This window comes from Bos indicus x Bos taurus, chromosome 18 (genome assembly GCF_003369695.1).
Source record: "Bos indicus x Bos taurus breed Angus x Brahman F1 hybrid chromosome 18, Bos_hybrid_MaternalHap_v2.0, whole genome shotgun sequence".
Taxonomy (NCBI): Eukaryota; Metazoa; Chordata; class Mammalia; order Artiodactyla; family Bovidae; genus Bos; species Bos indicus x Bos taurus.
In genome coordinates this window covers 6,099,353-6,121,392 of record NC_040093.1, presented here as the reverse complement: position 1 = coordinate 6,121,392, position 22,040 = coordinate 6,099,353, and the positions used below count along the sequence as shown (strand labels likewise).

Sequence of the window (22,040 nt, the reverse complement as noted above, 5' to 3'; positions counted from 1 at the left end):
ATTGTTGTGGATAAAGAAATATTGGTTATACAAATGCAGGTAACTCGTTCAAATCACTGATTTTTCACAGGACATTCTGGTGGTCACAGGAATTCCAGGTTAAGAATCTGCCTTGCAACAAAGAGAATTTGTGTTCAATCCTTCGTAAAAGCAGGGCACACCCCTGCTTTTGCTTCTGGAGCCTCAGAAATAGTATGGGGACTTAAGATCCCCCAGGAGGCGGAGCAACTAAGCCCAGGCACTGCAAAGACAAAGGCTGCATACTCCAGAGCCCCCATGCCATGATTAAACGTCCTGTGTGATGCAATGAAGATCCCATGATCCACAACTAAGACCCACTGCAGTCAAATAAATAAACGTTCTTTAAAATATACTGATTCTGCTTCCTTTGGATATATAATCAGAAGTGAGACTGTGAGGTCCTATGCATGTTTTATTTGTAATATTTGAGGAACCTCCATACTGCTTCCCATGTACTATTTACATTCCCGCCATCCATTCACAAGAGTTCCTGTTTATTTGTATTGTTCAGGTATGTGGCACATGCACGTGATTTGGAAAGACATGGAGAGAACCCCACTGCACTGGCAGCAAGAAATAGCAGCTGTATCATCTCCAGAAGAAGCCTTTGCACTACAGATTGCTATGGAGCTGATGGTCCTCAGAGTCTATGAATAATCCTTCCCTGTGCCTGTGAAGTAAGTCTCTTCAGTCATGTCTGACTGTTTGGGACCCTATGGACTGTAGTCCACCAGACTCCTCTGCCATGGATAGGTTGCCACGCCCTCCTCCCAACTCAGGGATCAAACCCGCGTCTCTTACTCCTGCACCACCAGGAGTAGAAATTCCCTGGTGGTGGTGTGGTAAATAATCTAACTGCCAATGCATAGGACCCGGGTTTGATCCCTGGTCTGAGAGGATACCATGTGCGTTGGAGCAACTAAGTCCATGCAACACAAGTACTGAGCCTGTACTCTAAAGCCTGTGCTCTGCAACAAGAGTAGCTACAGCAGTGAGAAGCCTGAACGCAAGTAACTAGAAAGTCGCTTCTGCTTGCTGCAACTAGAGAAAGCCCACGTACAGCAAAAAATAGGCTCAGCACAGCCCCCAAAACAAAAAGGCATTGAGTCCTCTGGACTGACCAAAAGAAGCATCAAAATGCCAGTCTCCAACCATACCCCAACCAAGTTTATGTGGAGAATTCATAGCCCTACTGCTGCAAAAAGAGAAAGAAGCCAGCATAAAGAAGACCTAGCATAGCCAAAAATAAATTTTAAAGATTATTAATGAGAGAAAAAAACATTTAATGAGAAATGCATTCTTCTTTATAAAAGTTTCTGTTCCATGCTTATGATGACAAAACTTCAAATACTTATATGATAAAAAAAAAAAAAAACTTGTTTACATCATAATATATAATACTTAAGCCAATGATCTGCAACGGCAGGGTTAGGCACATAATTTCTCTTCTGTATGAACTGCCTACTGGGCAGTTAATGCTGAATATGCACTAGAAACTCTGACACATTCATTTCACTTGTATGTTTTCTATACAGTATGAATTCTCTGAATTATAAGGCCTGAACACTGACTAAAGGCTTTGTCACACTCACGACATTTGCACTAAAATGTTTCAACTGTCACATTTCTAATGTTTCTCTCTAGTATGAATTCTCCAATGGTTTCTAAGTTCATCATTTCAAGTAAAGCACCGGCCATATACATCATATTTATATGGTTTCTCTCCTGTCTGAACTGCCTGATGATGAGTTATGGATGACTGTGCCTAAATGGTTTGTCACAATTTTTATATTTGTAAAGTTCTCTCCAGTATGAATTCTCTGATGAAGAGCAAGGCTTGACCTTACACTGAAAGCCACATATACCACAATTATATGGTTTCTCTCCAGTATGAACTCTCTGATGAACAGCAAGGTTTCCAGTACAAACAAACGCCTTGCCACATATATCACATTTATATGGTTTCTCTCCAGTATGAATTCTCTGATGAAGTCCAAGTTTTGCAGTCTGATTAAAGGCCTTGCAACATACATGACATTTATATAGTTTCTCTCCAGTATGAATTTTCCGATGAACTGCAAGGCTTGAAGTTTCACTAAAGCCTTTGCCACATACATAACATTTATATGATTTCTCTCCAGTATGAATTCTCCGATGAACTGCAAGGTTTGCAGTTTGACTAAAGGCTCTGCTACATACATCACAGTTACATGGTTTCTCTCCCGTATGGAATCTCCGATGAACTGCAAGCTTTGCAGCTTCATTAAAGCCCTTGCCACATAAATCACATTTATGTTGCTTCTCTCCAGTATGTGCTCTCAAATGAACAGCAAAGTGTGAAGTTACTCTGAAAGTCTTGCCATACAGATCACATTTATATGGTTTCACTCCAGTATAAAGTCTCTGATGAACAGTTAGGTTTCCAGTATGACTAAATGCCTTGTCACATACATTGCATTTGTATGGCTTCTCTCCAGTATGAATTCTCTGATGAAGTGCAAGGCTTGTAGTTCTACTAAAGGCCTTGCCACACACGTCACCTTTATATGGTTTCTCTCCAGTATGAGCTCTCTGAGGAACTGCAAGGTTTAAAGGCATTGCCACATACATCACATTTATATGGCTTCTCTCCAGTATGAATTCTCTGATGAACTGCAAGGCTTGTAGTTCTACTAAAGGCCTTGCCACATACATCACATTTATGTGGTTTCTCTCCAGTATGAACTCTCTGATGAACAGCAAGGCTTGAACTTATACTGAAAGCCTTGCCACATATAGCACAATTATATGGTTTCTCTCCAGTATGAATTCTCTGATGAACTACAAGGCTTGCAGTTTGACTAAAAGCCTTGCCACATACATCACATTTATATGGTTTCTCTCCAGTATGAGCTCTCTGATGAACAGCAAGGTTTCCAGTATGACTGAACGCCTTGCCACACACATCACATTTATAAGGTTTCTCTCCAGTATGAATTCTCTGATGAAGTCCAAGTTTTGCAGTCTGATTGAAGGCCTTGCAACATACATCACATTTATATAGTTTCTCTCCAGCATGAATTTTCCGATGAACTGCAAGGCTTGAAGTTTCACTAAAGCCTTTGCCACATACATCACATTTGTATGGCTTCTCTCCCATATGAGTTTGCTGATGAACTGCAAGCTGTGAGTTTTGAGTAAAGCATAGGCTACATACATCACATTTATATGGTTTCTCTCCAGTATGAACTCTCCAATAAATTACAAATTTTTCAGCTTGATTAAAGGCCTTGCCACATACATCACATTTATATGGTTTCTCTCCAGTATGAATTTTCTCGTGAATTGCAAGGTTTGAAGTTTGAATGAAAGTCTTGCCACATACATCACATTTATATGGTTTCTTTCCAGTATGAAGTCTCTGATGATCTGCATGGCTTGCATTTACACTAAAGGCTTTTCCAGAAACATCACATTTATATGGTTTCACTCCGGTATGAGTTCTCTGATGATTTTCAAGGTGTGTACTTTGTTTAAAGCAGTGACCACACACATCACATTTATATGGTTTCTCTCCAGTGTGAATATAACGATGAACTGCAAGGTTTCCAATTTGAATAAAAGCCTTGTCACATACATCACATTTACATGGTTTCTCTCCAGTATGAATTCTCCAATGAACTGCAAGTTTTGTAGTTTGATTAAAAGCCTTGCCACACATGTCGCATTTATATGGTTTCCCTCCTGTATGGATTCTTTGATGTCCAGTGATTTCTGAGTCCTGAAGAAAGGTTATATCACATTCATTACATTTGTAAGGTCTTTTGTTTTTTGTTTCATGGTCTGGTAACATTTCTCAAGGATGCATAACAGCATTCTCATCTTTATGAGAAAAGCCTTTGCAGACATTACGAGTTCTCTGAGACGGTAAACCTGAGGCGCTGACATCTGTCACAACTTGACTACATTCAAAAATTATCCCTTCAGATTGTACCATCTGCAATCCATCCTGAAAGCTTGATCTGTGCCTTTCAAAAGGTCTATTTCCTGCATCACTTCTACTATGATGATCTCTTCCATCAATGAGGTTTTTGTTATGGGATGTAGAGATTCCTTTGTCATTTCTTTCATCATCTGTCCACATACAGTCAAAGTCATGTATATTTTCCTGGATCTTCCTGAGGCGAAAATCTTTGCTTTCAAGGCTTTCAGCTCTTCCAAACATCATTCTTAAAAAATTTCCCCTTTACTACTGTTTGCTTTTACCTGTAATTTCTTCATCATATGTATATGAGACATATCTACAAGACATAAAGAACCACAGGTATTCTATTAGTTACAATTCATAAATAAATAATTTCCTGTTGAACACATGATATTATACCAAAAGTCATATCCATCCTGAACAGAATTATGAATCTTCACAATGATGATCTTAAAACTATAGAACAATAAATGAATAGAACTCTTTAAAAAAGAGTGAAGTAATTCAAATTAATTTTAGGGTAGTTTAGTTTCAAACACAATCAGAAAACATTCATTTTATGCAAACTCATGTCAGTTGACAAACAAAACATATTTTCCCACCATGACCTCAAAGATCATCCTACTTTGTACTAAACACACTGCTGTCTCATAATTGAGGAGAAACTAATGGTATATTGTACACACTTTATGTATACTTATACATATTTAAATGGTAAAGAACATACAGGACTAGAGAGGTGACTCACTGGTAAACAAGCTGCCTGCCAATGCAAAAGACACGGCATAGTGGGATACAATCCCTGGGTAGGAAAGATCCCCTGGAAGAGGAAATCACAACCCAGTGCACTATTCTTGCCTGAAAAAAAATTCCATGGATAGGAAAGCTTGGTGGCCAACAGTCCATGAGATCACAAAGAGTCAGACAGGACTGAGCAACTGAGCAAACAAGCATCAAAAGGCAATACATTGGAATGGTAAACAATGCAAAAGAAGCATTCTAACGAATAATGTAAAAATAAATGGCACTTAGTAACTATTCCACAAATACTGCATTGAGAAAATAAAGAATTCTGTAAACTATATATATATATATATATATATATATATATATTTCCACCCCCCCCCCCCTTCCTGGACTATATGGCTTATGAGATCTTACTTCCATGACCATGGATTAAATCCAGGCTCACTGCAGTGAAACTACTGAATCCTATCCATTGGACTGTCAGGGAATTCCCTAAAATAATTTAAAAAATAAAAAAATAAACCGTTTTCCAAATACCTCTTAGAAATCTATCAGTAGATAGACATATAGGCATTTTATGACATTAACAAGTGGTTCATGTCAGTTATAGTGTGTAATACAAAAAGACTGTCATTTTTAAAAAACAAAAAGTAAGTGAAACATTCTCTACTTACACAATAATCATTCAATACATCAACTCCCTATCTACACAGTAACCTAAACTCACCCAGTTCACTGGCTCCAAGATACATGTAAAGGAACAAGCTTTGGGGCTTCCCTTGTGGCTCAGAGGTAAAGAATCCACCTACTAGTGCAGGGCACACAGGTTTGATCCCTGATCCAGGAAATTCCCACATGCCTGAGAACAACTAAGCCTGTAGGCCACAAGTGATGATTCTGTGCTCTAGAGCTGGGGAGTCACAACTACGGCACAAACACAGAAGAAACCACGCATTGCAACAAGAGAATCCACTAGAATGAGAAGTCCATGCACTGTAACTAGAGGGTAGCCCTTGCTCACTGCAAGTAGAGAAAAGCCCCTGAAGCAACAAAGTCCTGGTGCAGCCAAAATCAAACAAATTTTAAATAAATTTTTAACGTACTGTTATGCAGATAAAATAATGTGATTGGAAAACTTAGTTAACTAGAGTCAGAGACAACTCTCTTGGGCATGAAATGTAAAATAACAACATACAATATGCAATGTAGACAAAGAGACATGTCACAATAAGCATGACAGGAAGTAAATATATCTTTTAAGCAAAAGTAACCTTTGAGACAAACTCCCTGTAGTCCAGTAGTTAGGACCATGTGCTTCCACTGTAGGGGGCACAGATTCCATCCATGAATGGAGAACTAGGAACCAGACTGCCATTGTCACAGCAAAAAAAGAAAAAGTAACTTCTTATTTTTTCTATAAAACACACAACAGTCAATGCACCTAACAGCACTAATTACCACAGGAGGGGGACAAGGGGAAGTAAATCCCTTTGAAATACCTCATCACATGCTACCCAAAGTCAAGCAACAAAATTGACAGGAGTCAAATGACAGATTGTTGCAGAACATATAAAGACCTTGCCTTCTGGGACCTCTTTTCTTGGAGTCCACTCTCCATGAAACCTCTCTCTCTTTAAAAAAAAAATCACTTTGTTCATTTAGAAATAGCCATGTGTAAGTCAGAAGTACTTTCCATTTTCCTTAATAAAATGTAATTTTGAGGTAGCAGTTGGAAGGGCTGCAGGTTGGACATCTACAATCAGCTACCCTCCTCTTTGCGTGCCCTGAGATAAGAGATAGGTCGGCTCCGGTCGAGGAATTTACAGCCAACAAAAACAGGGTAAACAGCCAGTTTGTCTCTTACTTTAAGGGAACAGTCATGGCAAGGACAAAGAAAGGAAAAAACCCTGTCTGATGAAGGAGACAGTACACAAGTGCAGAAAGGCACCTTGGAGTTAAAAGTCAGAGGATCATTCCAGGCCATAATGAGTTTTGCTCCTCTGAGAAGCCTTTACTTCAAGATCCAGGGTGTGCCTGTGTACCCAAAGGGAGGGTCCTGAGACAAATTAACCAGAGGAGACAAAGCAAGGTGATTGACCAATATTTCTCATACCTTTCTTACTAAAAACACACGTCTTACTTTCCTTAAGCAACCATGAGCTGTCTGTTATATTAGCATTTTGTAGACTGGTGAGCATTTTGTAGACTGGTGAAAATGTCTAAGAATAAGACTAGTGATAATGTCTAAGAATATTTGCTTTCCTATAGAGAACGTCTCAGGGTGGCACCAAACGTAGTCATTAATAGTCCAAAATCTCTTTAGTTTCTCTGTAAAAGGAAATGAGTTTTCAGTAATATGTGTTTCAGAATCTTATTTTATTTGGAAATAACCTAGATAGTCAACGAACTTTCATCACTCAGTTTAGCACAACCCTAGAAATTCAGGTTATTCAAATCTGGAGAGACTATTTTAGACAGAGTTTATCTAAAAGCTCCAATTACATTTGCTGTCTTCCCTTAAAAGTTTCTTCACTTGAGTTACTTTAACTGTTGACAACCTTATAAGTAGGTACAATAAATGTATGAGACAATGTTGAAGATTCAAGACATGTCTTAATTAAATTAGCAAACAAACATTAATACTAGATATTTAATATTGAATATTTTCCAGTTCACATAAACCTGAAATTCATTTAGGTTAATTTCTCTTGTAATTGTTTGATTTGTAAGTGCTTCTTTTTTTTTTTTTTTTTACAAACAATTGAATTAGAGCTTATTTACAAATAAACCTCAGCAATATTATCCAAAAACAAAGACACACATTGAGATAAACATAAATGCAGATCGACAGACATGAGAGCTCTCATACTTTCCTGCCTGAGATTTAAAATGTCTCTTTCACTCTTTTTTTCCCACCCCCTGCCCCGTGGTTTAAAATTCTAATTTGCCCAAGACTGAAATCCCTGGAAAAATGGGTTACATATTTCCAGGACATGGCAAAGGTTGCACACTATGCAGGGTCGCTTCACTCCTGTCCAACCCTCTGCAACCCCATGGACTGTAGCCCACCAGGCTCCTCTGTCCATGATGGTACTCTCCAGGCAAGAATACTGGAGTGGGTTCCATTCACTTCTCAGGGGATCTTCCCTACCCAGGGATCAAATCCACTTCTCCTGTGTCTCCCCCAGGGGCTGGCAGGTTTTTCACCACTAGAGTCATCTGGGAAGCATTGGCAAAGGTTAACTTTAAACTTTTTTTTTGACAGGCCTTTTTAAACAAACTTGCTGTTTTTAATTCCACAGGTAAAAAGAACCGGTTTTGCATTTCCAAAGAAAAAAAAGAATTCATCTTAACCAGTTTTCTCCAGAGTCTAAACAATATCATGGCCATCCTGCATCAAAAAAATTATCTTTCCTTTCTATAGTCATAGCTTTATGGCTATAATACAGATCGAACAGTGCTCAAATTGACTGTGATAACAGGGACAGAAGGATTGATAAAAATCTTGGAATGTCTCTCCAGGGAGTTGGGGATCTTTCATCAGAAGAATCTAAAGGGGTAAACAAACTTGCTAGTGTGGGGGAACCTGAGCTCCCCCTCCCCGCTCAGAGACTGGGGCAGTTAAAAGGGGACCAGCTGATGGAGAAGGAGACAGAGGGGTTGGGAGGGGTGTAAGGCTACAACAGGACAAAGAATGGAGAGAGAAAGAGCAGTGGGGGACACTATTGGAGCTGTGCGCTGGCTAAAGAGAGTTGACTTAAAAAGTGAAGATTTGATCAGCCAAAATATAATGTGACATTGTAATATGGGTAATCATCCTCACAAATCGCGTAATTCTTTTTCCAGTTGTAACTTTTCTTTAGACAGTTTTAAGTTAACTTTATTTACCTCACGGTAAGCTGAGAGGAGGATCCAGGCACCAACTTGGATGGTGTTAAACCTGGGGTTGGTTGGCAAGGGCCCCTGCAAAGGCTGAACAATGTCACGATTTGTCCCCTATCTTATCTATGGTGCTGCAAGCCTGGCATTCACAGGAGACAGTCAGGACATTCAGACTCAGGGCAGTTTCCATGCAGGTTAGAAGCAAGGTCAGAAGAATGCACTGCTTTGTCTTGAAGCCTAAATAAGACTATTTATTTAATTTCCCTAACACCCTGGTGGCTCCCTGGTAAGAATCTGCTTAGTAATATGGGAGACATGGGCTTGATTCTTGTTCTGGGAAGATTTCACATGTCATGGAGACTAAGCTGATGAATCACAGATACTGAGCTTGTATGGTAAAACTATTCAAGCCCTTGTGCCTAGGGCCTGTGCTTCACAACAAAAGAAGCCACCACAATGAGAAACCATGCTCCCTGCAACTACAGAGTAGCCCTCACTCGTCTCAAATAGACAGAAGTCCACATACCAAAAAAGACTCAGTACAAGCCCCCCAAAAAAGACCTTGCTTTCATCTCTGTGGGGGTTACAGCACCACTCGAGGGTACTGTACATTTCACAGGTCAAAGAACAGAGCTGTAAGTTAGGGAGAAGAAAAATCTCCTGTGAGAGTTCACAAACATTAAACATCTGTTTTCTCACAGAACTCTCCCACTTGGAGAGTTTCCCAAACACCATGAATGGTGTGGCTTCTTCTCTGTCCTTGTGACAGCTGACCTGTGATCACACTGTGGATACTTTCCCACTCATCTGGATGTTTGCTATTAGCACCTCATTCTCCACAATCCAGGGGTCTTCTTTCTTGTGCCACAAGAATGGAGGTAACGTTCAGATAAGCAACAGAAATTCCTACTCAGAAGTAATGCCACATACTGTGGCTTCTTCCAGAATCCAACCGCTCTCTCTTCTTTTTTTAATAAATATATCTGTTATTTTTAATACATTTGATTTCTTCTGGCTCGGGTGAGTAATCGCTGCTGCTTGGTCTTTTCCCCAAGTTCAGCAAGTAGGGGCTACGCTCCAGTTGCAGTGCTCATCCTCCTCACTTGCTGCGGCTTCTCCTGGGTGCATGGGCTTCAGTACTTGTCCCATGTGGGCTCAGTAGTTGTAGCTTCCAGGCTCTAGAGTGCTGGCTTGTAGTTGAGGCACACAAGCATAGCTGCTCTGTGACATGTGGGATCTTCCCAGACCAAGGATCGAACCCGTGTCTCCTGCATTGGCAGGTGTAGAATGCAGCTCTTTTGTCAGCCAAGGAGTGAGGATATTATAAACCGACAGAAAAATACTTCTCAAATGAATTTACTATCTGTCTCCTTCTGAATGCACAGGGAATAGTATAATATACAGTATAATATGCAGCAGGTATCTAGTTCCTACCTAAGAACTACGGAACCAAGAACACAGGGCTAGAAAACAGGCAACTGGATATTTCAAAGTTTGAAATCAGCTTTATAAACACTCGAGCTGTGGAGAAACTCCATGTGTATCACACAGTGGGCAGGTCACCTGAAGGAAAGTCAAGTTTAAACTCCTGATGCCAATCAGGAAGCTTTACATGTGTGAGTCAACAAGGTTTCGAGCTTAGTCAAGAAAAACTGGATCTCAAAAGGTACAGAGGGAACATGCAGAGGTACCCCAGGGAAGATCCCTACTTCAGGGGGAAGTGATCCTCACCCACAGACAGCAGGTTCCTGAGGGTCTCCACCATCACGTCCTGGTACAAGGTCCTCTGGGCAGGGTTCAGGCATTCCCACTCCTCAGGAGTGAAATCTATGAACATATCCTTGAAGGTCAATTGTGCCTGAAATGAAAACACATTTCACCAACGGGCCCTGAGGAGGATTCTTAGTTTCACACAAAATGAGAAGAGGTAAGAGGGGTAAAGCTCAATTCAGTTGAAGTAATGTTTTGATAGATCCATTAAAAGCTGCTTCAAGCAAACTGTTGGTCTCAACTCTAATTTATAATTTCCCCTTTTTGCTAAGATTATGATATCCTGCATACCTGAATGGTCTAGTGGTTTTCCCTACTTTTATACAGTGGAAGTGAGAAATAGATTTAAGGGACTAGATCTGATACATAGAGTGTCTGATGAACTATGCACAGAGGTTCATGACATTGTACAGGAGACAGGGATCAAGACCATCCCCACGGAAAAGAAATACAAAAAATCAAAATGGCTGTCTGGGGAGGCCTTACAAATAGCTGTGAAAAGAAGAGAAGTGAAAAGCAAAGGAGAAAAGGAAAGATATAAGCAACTGAATGAAGAGTTCCAAAGAATAGCAAGGAGAGATAAGAAAGCCTTCCTCAGCGATCAATGCAAAGAAATAGAGGAAAACAACAGAATGGGAAAGACTAGAGATCTCTTTAAGAAAATTAGACATACCAAGGGAACATTTCATGCAAAGATGGGCTCCATAAACGACAAAATGGTATGGACCTAACAGAAGCAGGAGATATTAAGAGGAGGTGGCAAGAATACACACAAGAACTGTACAAAAAAGATCTTCAGGACCAACATAATCACCATGGTGTGATCACTCACCTAGAGCCAGACATCTTGGAATGTGAGGTCAAGTGGGCCTTAGAAAGCATCACAACGAACAAAGCTAGTAGAGGCAATGGAATTCCAGTTGAGCTATTTCAAATCCTGAAAGATGATGCTGTGAAAGTGCTGCCAGCAAATTTAGAAATTGCTCAGTTTTGGAAAGTGCTCAGTATGCCAGCATATTTGGAAAACTCAGCAGTGGCCACAGGACTGGAAAAGGTCAGTTTTCATCCCAATCCCAAAGAAAGGCAATGCCAAAGAATGCTCAAACTACCGCACAATTGCACTCATCTCACACGCTAGCAAAGTAATGCTCAAAATTCTCCAAGCCAGGCTTCAGCAATACGTGAACCGTGAACTTCCAGATGTTCAAGCTGGTTTTAGAAGAGGCAGAGGAAGCAGAGATCAAATTGTCAACATCTGCTGGATCATGGAAAACGGAAGAGAGTTCCAAAAAAACATCTACTTCTGCTTTATTGACTATACCAAAGCCTTTGACTCTATGGATGACAATAAACTGTGGAAAATTCTGAAAGAGATGGGAATACCAGACCACCTGACCTGCCTGTTGAGAAACCTGTATGCAGGTCAGGAAGCAACAGTTAGAACTGGACATGGAACAACAGACTGCTTCCAAATAGGAAAAGGAGTACATCAAGGCTGTATATTGTCACTCTACTTATTTAACTTATATGCAGAGTACATCATGAGAAATGCTGGGCTGGAAGAAGCACAAGCTAGAATCAAGATTGCTGGGAGAAATATCAATAACCTCAGATATGCAGATGACACCACCCTTATGGCAGAAGGTGAAGAGGAACTAAAAAGCCTCTTGATGAAAATGAAAGAGGAGAGTGAAAAAGTTGGCTTAAAGCTCAACATTCAGAAAACGAAGATCATGGCATCTGGTCCCATCACTTCATGGGAAATAGATAGGGAAACAGTGGAAACAGTGTTAGAATTTATTTTGGGGGGCTCCAAAATCACTGAAGATGGTGACTGCAGACATGAAATTAAATAGATGCTTACTCCTTGGAAGGAAAGTTCAGACCAACCTAGATAGCATATTCAAAAGCAGAGACATGACTTTGCCAACTAAGGTCCATCTAGTCAAGGCTATGGTTTTGCCAGTGGTCATCCATGGATGTGAGAGTTGGACTGTGAAGAAGGCTGAGCGCCGAGGAATTGATGCTTTTGAACTGTGGTGTTGGAGAAGACTCTTTAGAGTCCCTTGGACTGCAAGGAGATCCAACCAGTCCATTCTAAAGGAGATCAGTCCTGGGTGTTCTTTGGAAGGACTGATGCTAAAGCTAAAACTCCAATACTTTGGCCACCTCATGCGAAGAGTTGACTCATTGGAAAAGACTCTGATGCTGGGAGGGATTGGGGGCAGGAGGAGAAGGGGACGACAGAGGATGAGATGGCTGGATGGCATCACTGACTCGATGGATGTGAGTCTGAGGGAACTCCGGGAGTTGGTGATGGACAGGGAGTCCTGGCATGCTGTGATTCATGGGGTCGCAAAGAGTCGGACATGACTGAGCGACTGAACTGAACTGAACTAATATCCTGCAATCAAGATGAATGTGTCATGTATGTGGACAATACATGAAAAATACACAAATTAAAACCAAACTGGGTTGTCTATGCAGAAGTGTTACATTCAACACACTGAGTGACATAGTGTCACTATCTAGATGAGTTACAGCAAGACTGGTGTCTTCAGAGATGACAAAGTCCACAATGACTTTAAAAGAACACACATTGTGATGACGACGACATCATCACACTGATGACAGGTGTTTCAGCACGTCCTACACACTAAGCATTACTCTAAAGACTTCACACGGATGAACTTGTCATCAGCATAACAGCACGTTAGAGAAAGATCTGTGTCTACCTTACTGGGGAGAAAACTCTTTCACTCTAAGAAATCACTCAGATCAAATAGTTAAGAAATGAGGCTACAGCACCTGAGCTCAGGTGGTTGGGAGTGACAACTGAACCTAAAGAATCAACTAGTTAACTACCAGAGAAGGAAAGAGCATCCACAGAGAGTTTCCTGAGAATATCTGAAACAAGTTCAAGGAAGTTGAAATACAATAGAACAGCATAAATGGTCATGATACAGGGTCACATCCTCTCCATGACAAGCCACACAATGTCAAACTCCAGGAGATTGTGAAAGACAGGGAAGCCCGGCACGCTGTAGCCCACGACGTTGCAGTGACTAAGCGGCTAAACAACAACACATCATTGATAGGGCATAGACTGGGAATTTGTGGTGCGTGTGTCTGGTTTTTTCCCAGGGAAACAGGGGGCCTAGTGGGGTCTTAAATCGGTGATAATGGGGAAGGGTTGCTCTTGGCAGTAAGCCTTTTCCTGGAAGTCATGTGGGAGAATTCTTTAATCTTTGCTCTTTGCCATAATTACAGGATCTGAAGTAAGCTTCAACTCTGTCATTGTAAGCTATAATACCAAGAAAAGTCAAAGAAGATAAATACACATGTAATAGTTAAAAATGGAACCTTAGGGATATTAACCCAGTAATAATAAAAACAACAAGGCCTGAGAACATTAGTGTATGTACCTTTGAACGTTGGTGAGGGGCCCTGCGTGTTCCTTTGGGCTCTGTTGTGTCTGGTCCTATCACATCTTAGAGACATCAGTACGTGTTGAAAGACATTCCTCTGAATCAGCAAGTCAGAGGTCTGGGTTGAACCAGAACCCAGAAGTTATATTGATGCCAAAATCTTGGCTCTCTGTGCAGAAATGCCAAACTGAAATATTTGAAATACAAACACAGAGACAGAGTTATGGAGGATAAACAGTGGCTTTATATATGTGCGAGGCTAAAAGGGAACACTTTAGGCCCCCTCCCTGGTGAGTAAGGAGATGTTCTATCATCCGCTAGGGATATATGCTGGAGAAGGCAATGGCAACCCACTCCAGTACTCTTGCCTGGAAAATCCCATGGATGGAGGAGCCTGGTATGCTGCAGTCCATGCAGTCGCTAAGAGTTGGCACGACTGAGCAGCTTCAATTTCACTTTTCACTTTTCACTTTCATGCATTGGAGAAGGAAATGGCAACCCACTCCAGTGTTCTTGCCTGGAGAATCCCAGGGATGGGGGAGCCTGGTGGGCTGCCATCTATGGGGTCGCACAGAGTTGGACATGACTGAAGTGACTTAGCAGCAGCAGCAGCAGCAGGGATATATGCTAAGGATCAAGGCCATAACAGTCTTGTATTCTTGTTTCCTCTGCAAAGTTCTAAAAGGATGGGGTTGGTGACAAGATTAAGTTGTGTGCAGGGTCTTAGACGGTCTAGTCTCCTAATCAGTGCAGTGGTTGCATGTTCGATTCCTAGGTCGGGAAGATCCCCTGGAGGAAGAAATGGCAACCTATTTTGTCTCCATAGGGTTACAAAAGAGATGGACACAATTGTCCCGTTGTGAGCATCCTTCTTTGATTAGCAACTGTTCTGCCCTTTGGAACTCATACAAGGTTATGGAGGCTGCAGGCCTGTCTTTAAGAAATGGGAACTCAAAAGGCCTCCATGCCTGGGAGCCCCACAGAGCCCTGCTCTGCAGCCTCAATACTAGGAAAAATATTTTCCATTTTGCCATTTCCCTGGTGATCATAGAAAAAAAAAGTCTTTGCACAGCATCCTGGATATTATGTGTATGATTAGACAGTAATGAAATATCATACTGATGTAACTAAATTATCCCCTCATCTCCTCTTTTACCAGCTGTGCTCTGGTGAAGAAATAGCCAGTGAGAATAAGCCTTTCTTCATTGAAAGTGAAAAAGCAGTCAGTTGTTTTCTCTGCTCTGAGAAAAAAGCTGCATGTGAATTGTCCACATTCCACATGCAGACAGAAAACTCAGATGTGGATAGATGTGGTCTTACCTTAAAATGGTTTCGCCCATACACCTGGGGGAAGTCTTCATGGAATTCCAAGAGTAGATGTACTGAGGATTTAGCACATATGAAGTAGTAAACACAAACTGAACGGAATTATCCAAGAAAAATGCAACATTGATGGGAAAACAAAATTAAACACCAAAGTGAATGGGCCTGGAAATTATAATACTGAAAGGGTAACACGCAGGAAGGTCAGGGGTCCCCACATGGAGGATATAAGCTGCAAGTGTCAACGTTTGTCTTTCTGAAGATTTATTTATTCCTCAAATGAATTCTCTCTTCTGTGATCTGTTGTAAGAACTGTCATAAAAGATGGCCAAATAAGGATTCCCTCCAATATGAATTTGGGGGGGGGGGTGGAATCTTGAGGAAATATTGTTTTCTTAAACATGTTTCCAAATTCAGTATAGTATACAGTTTCTGACACACATGAATCACTTCATATGCCCATGGTGTGAGTACTTCATGGAACAGACTACACAATATTCATTACCTGTCCAAGTTTGCTGTTCATATATATCCTCTCACGTTCCACAGTTTTGATCTTTGAGTTAAAGCTCCAGTGTGCACATTACTTTCGTGTGGTTTCTCGGAAAGACATATATTCTGAAGTCTACACCCCACTCCAGTACTTTTGCCTGGAAAATCCCATGGATGGAGGAGCCTGGTAGGCTGCAGTCCATGGAGTCGCTAAGAGTCAGACACAACTGAGCAACTTCACTTTCACTTTTCACTTTCCTACATTGCAGAAGGCCATGGCAACCCACTCCAGTGTTCTTGCCTGGAGAATCCCAGGGTCGGGGGAGCCTGGTGGGCTGCCGTCTATGGGGTCGCACAGAGTTGGACACGACTGAAGCGACTTAGCAGCAGCAGCAGTCATTTCTTTCATCATCTGTCCACAGACACTCAAAATCATGCATATTTTCCTGTATCTTTCTGAGGAAAAAATCTTCAATTTCATGGCTTTCAGCTCTTCCAAACACCACTCTTTGAAAAATTTCTTTTTTACCACTGTTTCCTTTTGCCTGTAATTTCTTGATCATACGTATTTGAGACACATCTACAAAATATAAAAACCATATACATTCTATCAATTACAATTCATAAATAAATTGTTTCATGCTGAATACATGGTATTATACCAAAAGGCATATCCATGCTGAACAGAATTATGCATCTTCCCAGTGATGATCTTTAAAATATTTGAAACGCTAAACAAATAGAACTGTTTAAAAATGAAAGAGAAATCACATGTAATCCAAATTAATTTTAGGGTAGCCTAGCTTCAAAGATACAGTCAGAACATATTAATTTTTTCCAAATTCATGTCAGTTCTCAAAGAAAAGGGTATTTTCGCACCATGACTTCTAAACTCATTCTACGTGGTAGTAAACACACTGCTGTCTCATAATTGAGGAGAAAATATAGCATATTGTACACACTTTATGCATACTTATACATAAGTAAATGGTAAAGAACAGACAGGGCTATGTAGGTGTCTTGGTAGTAAAGAATTAGCCTGCCAATGCAGGAGACATAGGATAGGGAGCTTCAATCCCTTGGTGGGGAAGATCTCCTGGAGGAGGAAATGACACCTACTGAACTATTCTTGCCTGAAAAAAATTCCATGGATGAGGAGCTTAGCAAGCTACTGTCCATGAGATCACAAAGAGTCAGACAGGACAATCAACTGAACGAGCATTCATTAACAGGCAATACATTGCAATGGTAAATAATCCAAAAGAAGCACTTTAACGAATAATGGAAAACATAAATAGCAGTTGACAACTGTTCAGGAAATTCCCTAAAATAATGGGGAAAAAAAAAAAAGAAAACTTATCTAAATACTTCTTATAAATCTATCAGTAGATAGACATATAGGCATTTTATGATATTGACAAGTGTTTCATGTCAGTTACATTATGTAATACATAAAGACCATCATCTTTAAATAAAAAATATTAATAAATGAAACACTGTCTACTTAAAGAACAGTCATTCAGTAGAGCAATTCCCTATCTATACAGTAACTTTAACTTATTCAGTTCATTGGTTCTAAAATACATGTCAAGGAACAAGTTTTGGGGCCTCCCTTCTGGCTCAGAGGTAAAGAATCCACCTGGTAATTAACACAGGGCACAAGGGTTCCATCCCTCATCCGGGAAGTTCTCACATACCTTGGAGAAACTAAGCCTGTAGGCCACAACTCCATGTTCCAGAGTTCGGGAGTCACAACTACTGTGCACAGGCATACAGCCCATACACTGTAACAAGAGAAGGCATTAGAATGAGAAGTCCGTGCACTGCAAGTAGAGAGTAGCCCTTGCTTGCCACAAGTAGCAAAAAGCCCTGGAAGCAACAAAGACCCAGTGCAACCAAAAATAAAAAACATTTTAAAAATGTAATGTATTGGTATGAAGAAAACCAATATTATTTGAAAACTTATTAACCAGAGTCAGAGACAACACTCATAAAAATGAAAAGTAAAATAAAAACATACAAGATGTAAAGTAGACAAAGAGATGTCACAATAAGCAAGACAGGAAGTAAATATATTCTTTAAGCAAAAGTAATCTTTGAGGCAAATTCCCTGGTGGTCCAATCTTTAGGACTACGCACATACCCTGGAAGGGGCACAGATTCCGTCCAGGAATGGGGAACTAACATACAACCTGCCACAAGGCACAACGGAAAAAAAAAAAAAGCAGTAACTTCTGACCTTTTCTGTAAAACAGGCAACATTCTATGCCACCTAACAGCACTAATTACCTCAATCTCACAAATAAAGGTAGTGGATTCACAGGGTTCCTGTACACGACTCCATGGAACATGAAAGTAAATGAGCAAAAGCAGGACTGACACCGAGACTTACAGATTCAGACATGCTCTGAACCATCAGGGCCCACTTGGGCAGAACAGAAGACAAAAAGTTACAACGAACTCCAGGAGTGTAAAAAGGAAACTTCAGATCAGACACAAGAACTGACCTGTGTAATTGTGTTACTCAGCCATCCCTCTTGGAAATTGTTTCCAAGGCACCAGTAAGATCTCAATTCAGGTCCTGTCTAAGAGAGGACCTCAATCAATATCCACTGTCCTTACAGGTTTCCTGAGTTACAATCACAGAAGATCCAAACCACATTCCTGTTACACACACCCCTGAAGGATGTGGCAAAAGAAGTAACAATAGGAATAGCTGAGGGTTCTGAACAGGAAGACAGGTTGAAGGCAGCTCTGTGTAGGATCCGAGACACCAAATGCAATCAAAGAGCTGCCAGTCCTCCCCGTCTTCCAATGAGGTCTCCCAAGTGCAGCAAATAGGAAGAGAAGCAGGCTGGGTCCGAAATAATCTCTGGAGGTGTTAGTGCTTAGTTTTACACGGACCAAAAAGCAGGCATTCGATGGAATCCAGCACAGAAGGGGGACAAAGAGGAAATAGATCCCTTTGAAACACCTCATCACATGCTTCCCATAGTCGAGCAACAACATTGACGGAGTTAAATGACAGATTGTTACAGATCATATAAAGACTTTGCCTTTTGGGACCTCTTTTCTTGGAGGTCCACTTTGCATAAAAACTCTCTTTTTTATTTCTTCCTAATTAAATCATTTTCTTCATGGAGAGACAGCCACCTGTAAGTCAGATGTACTTTCTTTCTCACTAATAAAATGTAATTTTCTGGTAGGAGACTGATGGGCTCCATGTTAAATGTCTTGAATGTTGTCATCTTCCCCTTTGCATTCCTTTGCAACCATGAACTGTCCTTTATACTAGCATTTGGTAGAATGGTGACCATAAATACCAGATAAGAGATAGGTGGGATCCAGTTGAGGAATTTACACCCAACAAAAACAGGGTAAATAGACAGTCATTCTCTAATCTCAGGGAATAATTATGGCAAGGACAAAGAAAGGAAAAAACCCTGTTTATTAAGGGAGACACTACACATGCCCAGAAAGGCTGCTTGGAGTCAAAACTCACAGGATAATTCCAGGCCATAATGAGTCTTGCTCCTCCCAGAAGCCTTCACTTTGAGATCCAACTTGGCTAAGGTATGCATGCACACTCCACGGAGGGTCCTGAGACAAATTAACCCGGGAGAATAAACAAGGTGATTGGCCTGAGGGAAGATGAAGACCTGGAAAACTGTCCTTTGTAAAGAATTTACACTTCCCAAAGGCGTCTCTCTCTCTCAGGCTGCCCGTGTGCCTTGCCACATGTACTTTTCCTTTCAATTAACTTTTTCCTTTACTCTTTATCTTCTGCCTCATCATCTGAATTTGTTCTTGACTAGGCAGGTCAGACTAGGGACCTTAGCCCTAAATGTTGGCTCCTGTGGTCCAGGGGTTAGGAGTCTCGATCTGAGAAATTAAGAACTTGCTTCCAGCTTCCGCTCGCTCCCACTCACTGCTATGAGCATCCCAAATCAATTTCATTGCTTATACCTTTTGTTACTAAAAACACGGATCTTACTTTCCTTAAGCAACCATGAACTGTCCTTTATATTAGCATTTTGTAGAATGGTGACCATAAATACCAGTGATAACTTCTAAAAACATTTGCTTTCTTATGGAGAACATCTCAGGGTAGCAACAAACATATTCATTAATAATCCAAAATGTCTTTAGTTTCTCTATGAGAGGAAATTATCAGTAATCAGTGCCTATGTGTGTGCTAAGTCGCTTCAGGAATGTACGACTTTTTGCAAACCCATGGACTGTAGCCTGCCAGCTCCTCCATCCATGGGATTCTCCAAGCAAGAATACTGAAGTGGGTTGCCATTTACTTCTTCAGGAGATGTTTCCGACACAGGGATTGAGCTCTCAATTCAATCAATTCAAAAGGTTGAGGCGTCAGGCAAAGTGGGTTATGTATTTCAAGGACTTGGTAAAGGTTGCGTGCTGTGCTAAGCTGCTTCAGTTACGCCCGACTATCTGCAGTCCCATGGACTGTATCCTGCCAGGCTCCTCTTTCCATGGGACTCTCCAGGCAAGAACACTCTGATGGGTTGCTATTCCCTCCTCCAGGGGATCTTCCTAACCCAGGGATCAAACCCACCTTTCCCACAGGTGCAGGCAGGTTCTATACAATTAGAGTCATCTAATAGTAGTACAAGCAGAAAATAATACACAAAATACTTTAATGCCAATCTGTATAAAATACCTGTATTTAAAAATAATATGAGGGCATCCCGGGTGGCTCAGCGGTAAATAGTCCACTGACCAGTGTATGAAACACAGGTTGTTGCCTGGTCCAGTTAGATCCCACATGCTGAGGGGCTTTCAGGGACTGTTTGATAGGAGGATTCCTAACTTGGTGTTTCTCACAAGTCCTTTGTTTCTTTTCAAGTGAAGCAGCACACTACTCCCAGGAACTGAAGTCATTGTGTGAGACAAGCTTGAATCTCCTTTAGTAAACATTCTCTTTACTACAAAACTACTTAGTCTCGATCCCCTTTCTTGAGATATGGATTGTCTCCTGACCTTGTGACCATTATTAATCCCATTATTAATTCCCTTGTTAACAGTTGCTGTAGGTTTGGTTTTCTGATCTTTATCACAGTCATAAGAAACTTCTGGTACTACAGCCTATACATACGCACAGAAAAATCATTAACGCGCCTTTGCTGCATCAGAGGTTAGGGCCCCATGACGTTTTTGTTTCTCTCTCTCTCCCCTGCAAGTTCTCTGGATGTAAAGACCCGTCGAGCTCACTCTCCTGCAGGAGAGTGAGGCGCACTGTGTGAAGGCGCACTGTGCCTTCACCCCTTCGAGAGGGCACCTGGTGCTTTTGTGAGCAACCCAAGACCTGTGTCAAGGACTTTATTGGTTTTCTGCGTAAACCACGGAATATCAGCCTCTTTCTTTCACTTTCTGATCATTGACTCTGGACCACCAGGTTCCGGTCCGTTAAAGGACCCCAAAAAGTGGCACTCAGAACAGGGACACTGGTATACGTGGCATTTCGGACGGAGTGACTCCAGACTCCCATTGAGGTCAGTAAGTACTAAGACACGGGTCAAAAGGCTAGAAATCCCCATCATTTGTCTATTTTACTTCACCATTTGTTTAAAGCTCAGGGACTTTTGGTTTCGTGCCAATGAATAGAGGCTTACTTTCAAACAGTGGTTAAATGTAATCCATGGTTCTCTGATAAAGGCAGTTTTGATTTAGAAATTTGGCACCGGGTCAAAGAAAATGTTAAACGGGCCGCCAAACAGGGAAAAATACTGCAATTGATTTCTGGCCCCTATGGGCTCTCATTGTGGGCTTCCCTTGTGGCTCAGAGGTTAAAGCGTCTGCCTGCAATGCAGGAGACCTAAGTTCGATCCCTGGGTCGGGAAGATCCTCTGGAGAAGGAAATGGCAACCCACTCCAGTATTCTTGCCTGGAGAATCCCATGGACGGAGAAGCCTGGTGGGCTACAGTCCAAGGGGTCGCAAAGAGACACTACTGAGCGACTTCACTTTCACTTTCTATGGGCTCTCATTAAAGTTGTAATTCTGCCATTTCAAGGTAAATTCTAGCCCTCCCAATATTGGACAACAGACAGAACACTTATTGCATTAATATCAAGTAGATAATACAACTTTATAAAAGGACCAATTAGAACAACATAAAATATTTCAAAATTTTCTTACTAACCCTACCCCAGCTACTCCAAATGCTCCTCCTCTGCCAACCGTCGCAACTCCAAAAGTCTCTCCTTTGTCAGATGTTTTTTTGACACCAAAACTGGCAATGCTCTTCTGGACAATAATGATAAGTCCTTGGCACAGACTCATATTTGCAGAAAACCAATACAATGCCCTCCTTTGTTGCATGAAAATTAAACTCATATTTGCACTTACTTGCTCTCCTCCACGAATTAGACTCTGAATTACTGGTTCTGC

At 41.1% G+C, this 22,040-nt stretch overlaps 1 protein-coding gene across 1 annotated transcript; it reads right to left on the bottom strand.

Annotated features, from left to right (window-relative positions):
• Positions 1–2,512: 2,512 nt before the first annotated feature.
• LOC113875834 (zinc finger protein 239-like) lies at positions 2,513–10,451 on the bottom strand. Its single transcript, XM_027514501.1, has 2 exons — positions 10,346–10,451; positions 2,513–3,249 (listed from the first exon to the last, which is right to left on the bottom strand). The coding sequence occupies exons 1-2, from the start codon at positions 10,449–10,451 to the stop codon at positions 2,564–2,566; spliced, it is 792 nt and encodes a 263-aa protein (XP_027370302.1). The 3' UTR covers positions 2,513–2,563.
• Positions 10,452–22,040: the final 11,589 nt, after the last annotated feature.

Excerpts from the sequence above, each read along its gene's own strand:
- LOC113875834 (XM_027514501.1), bottom strand. The coding sequence starts at position 10,451 with ATGTTCATAGATTTCACTCCTGAGGAGTGGGAATGCCTGAACCCTGCC. Across the intron at positions 3,250-10,345 it reads CAGGAACCTGCTGTCTGTGG|TTCATACTGGAGAGAAACCA; the intron begins GTGAGGATCACT and ends TTTATTGGAGAG.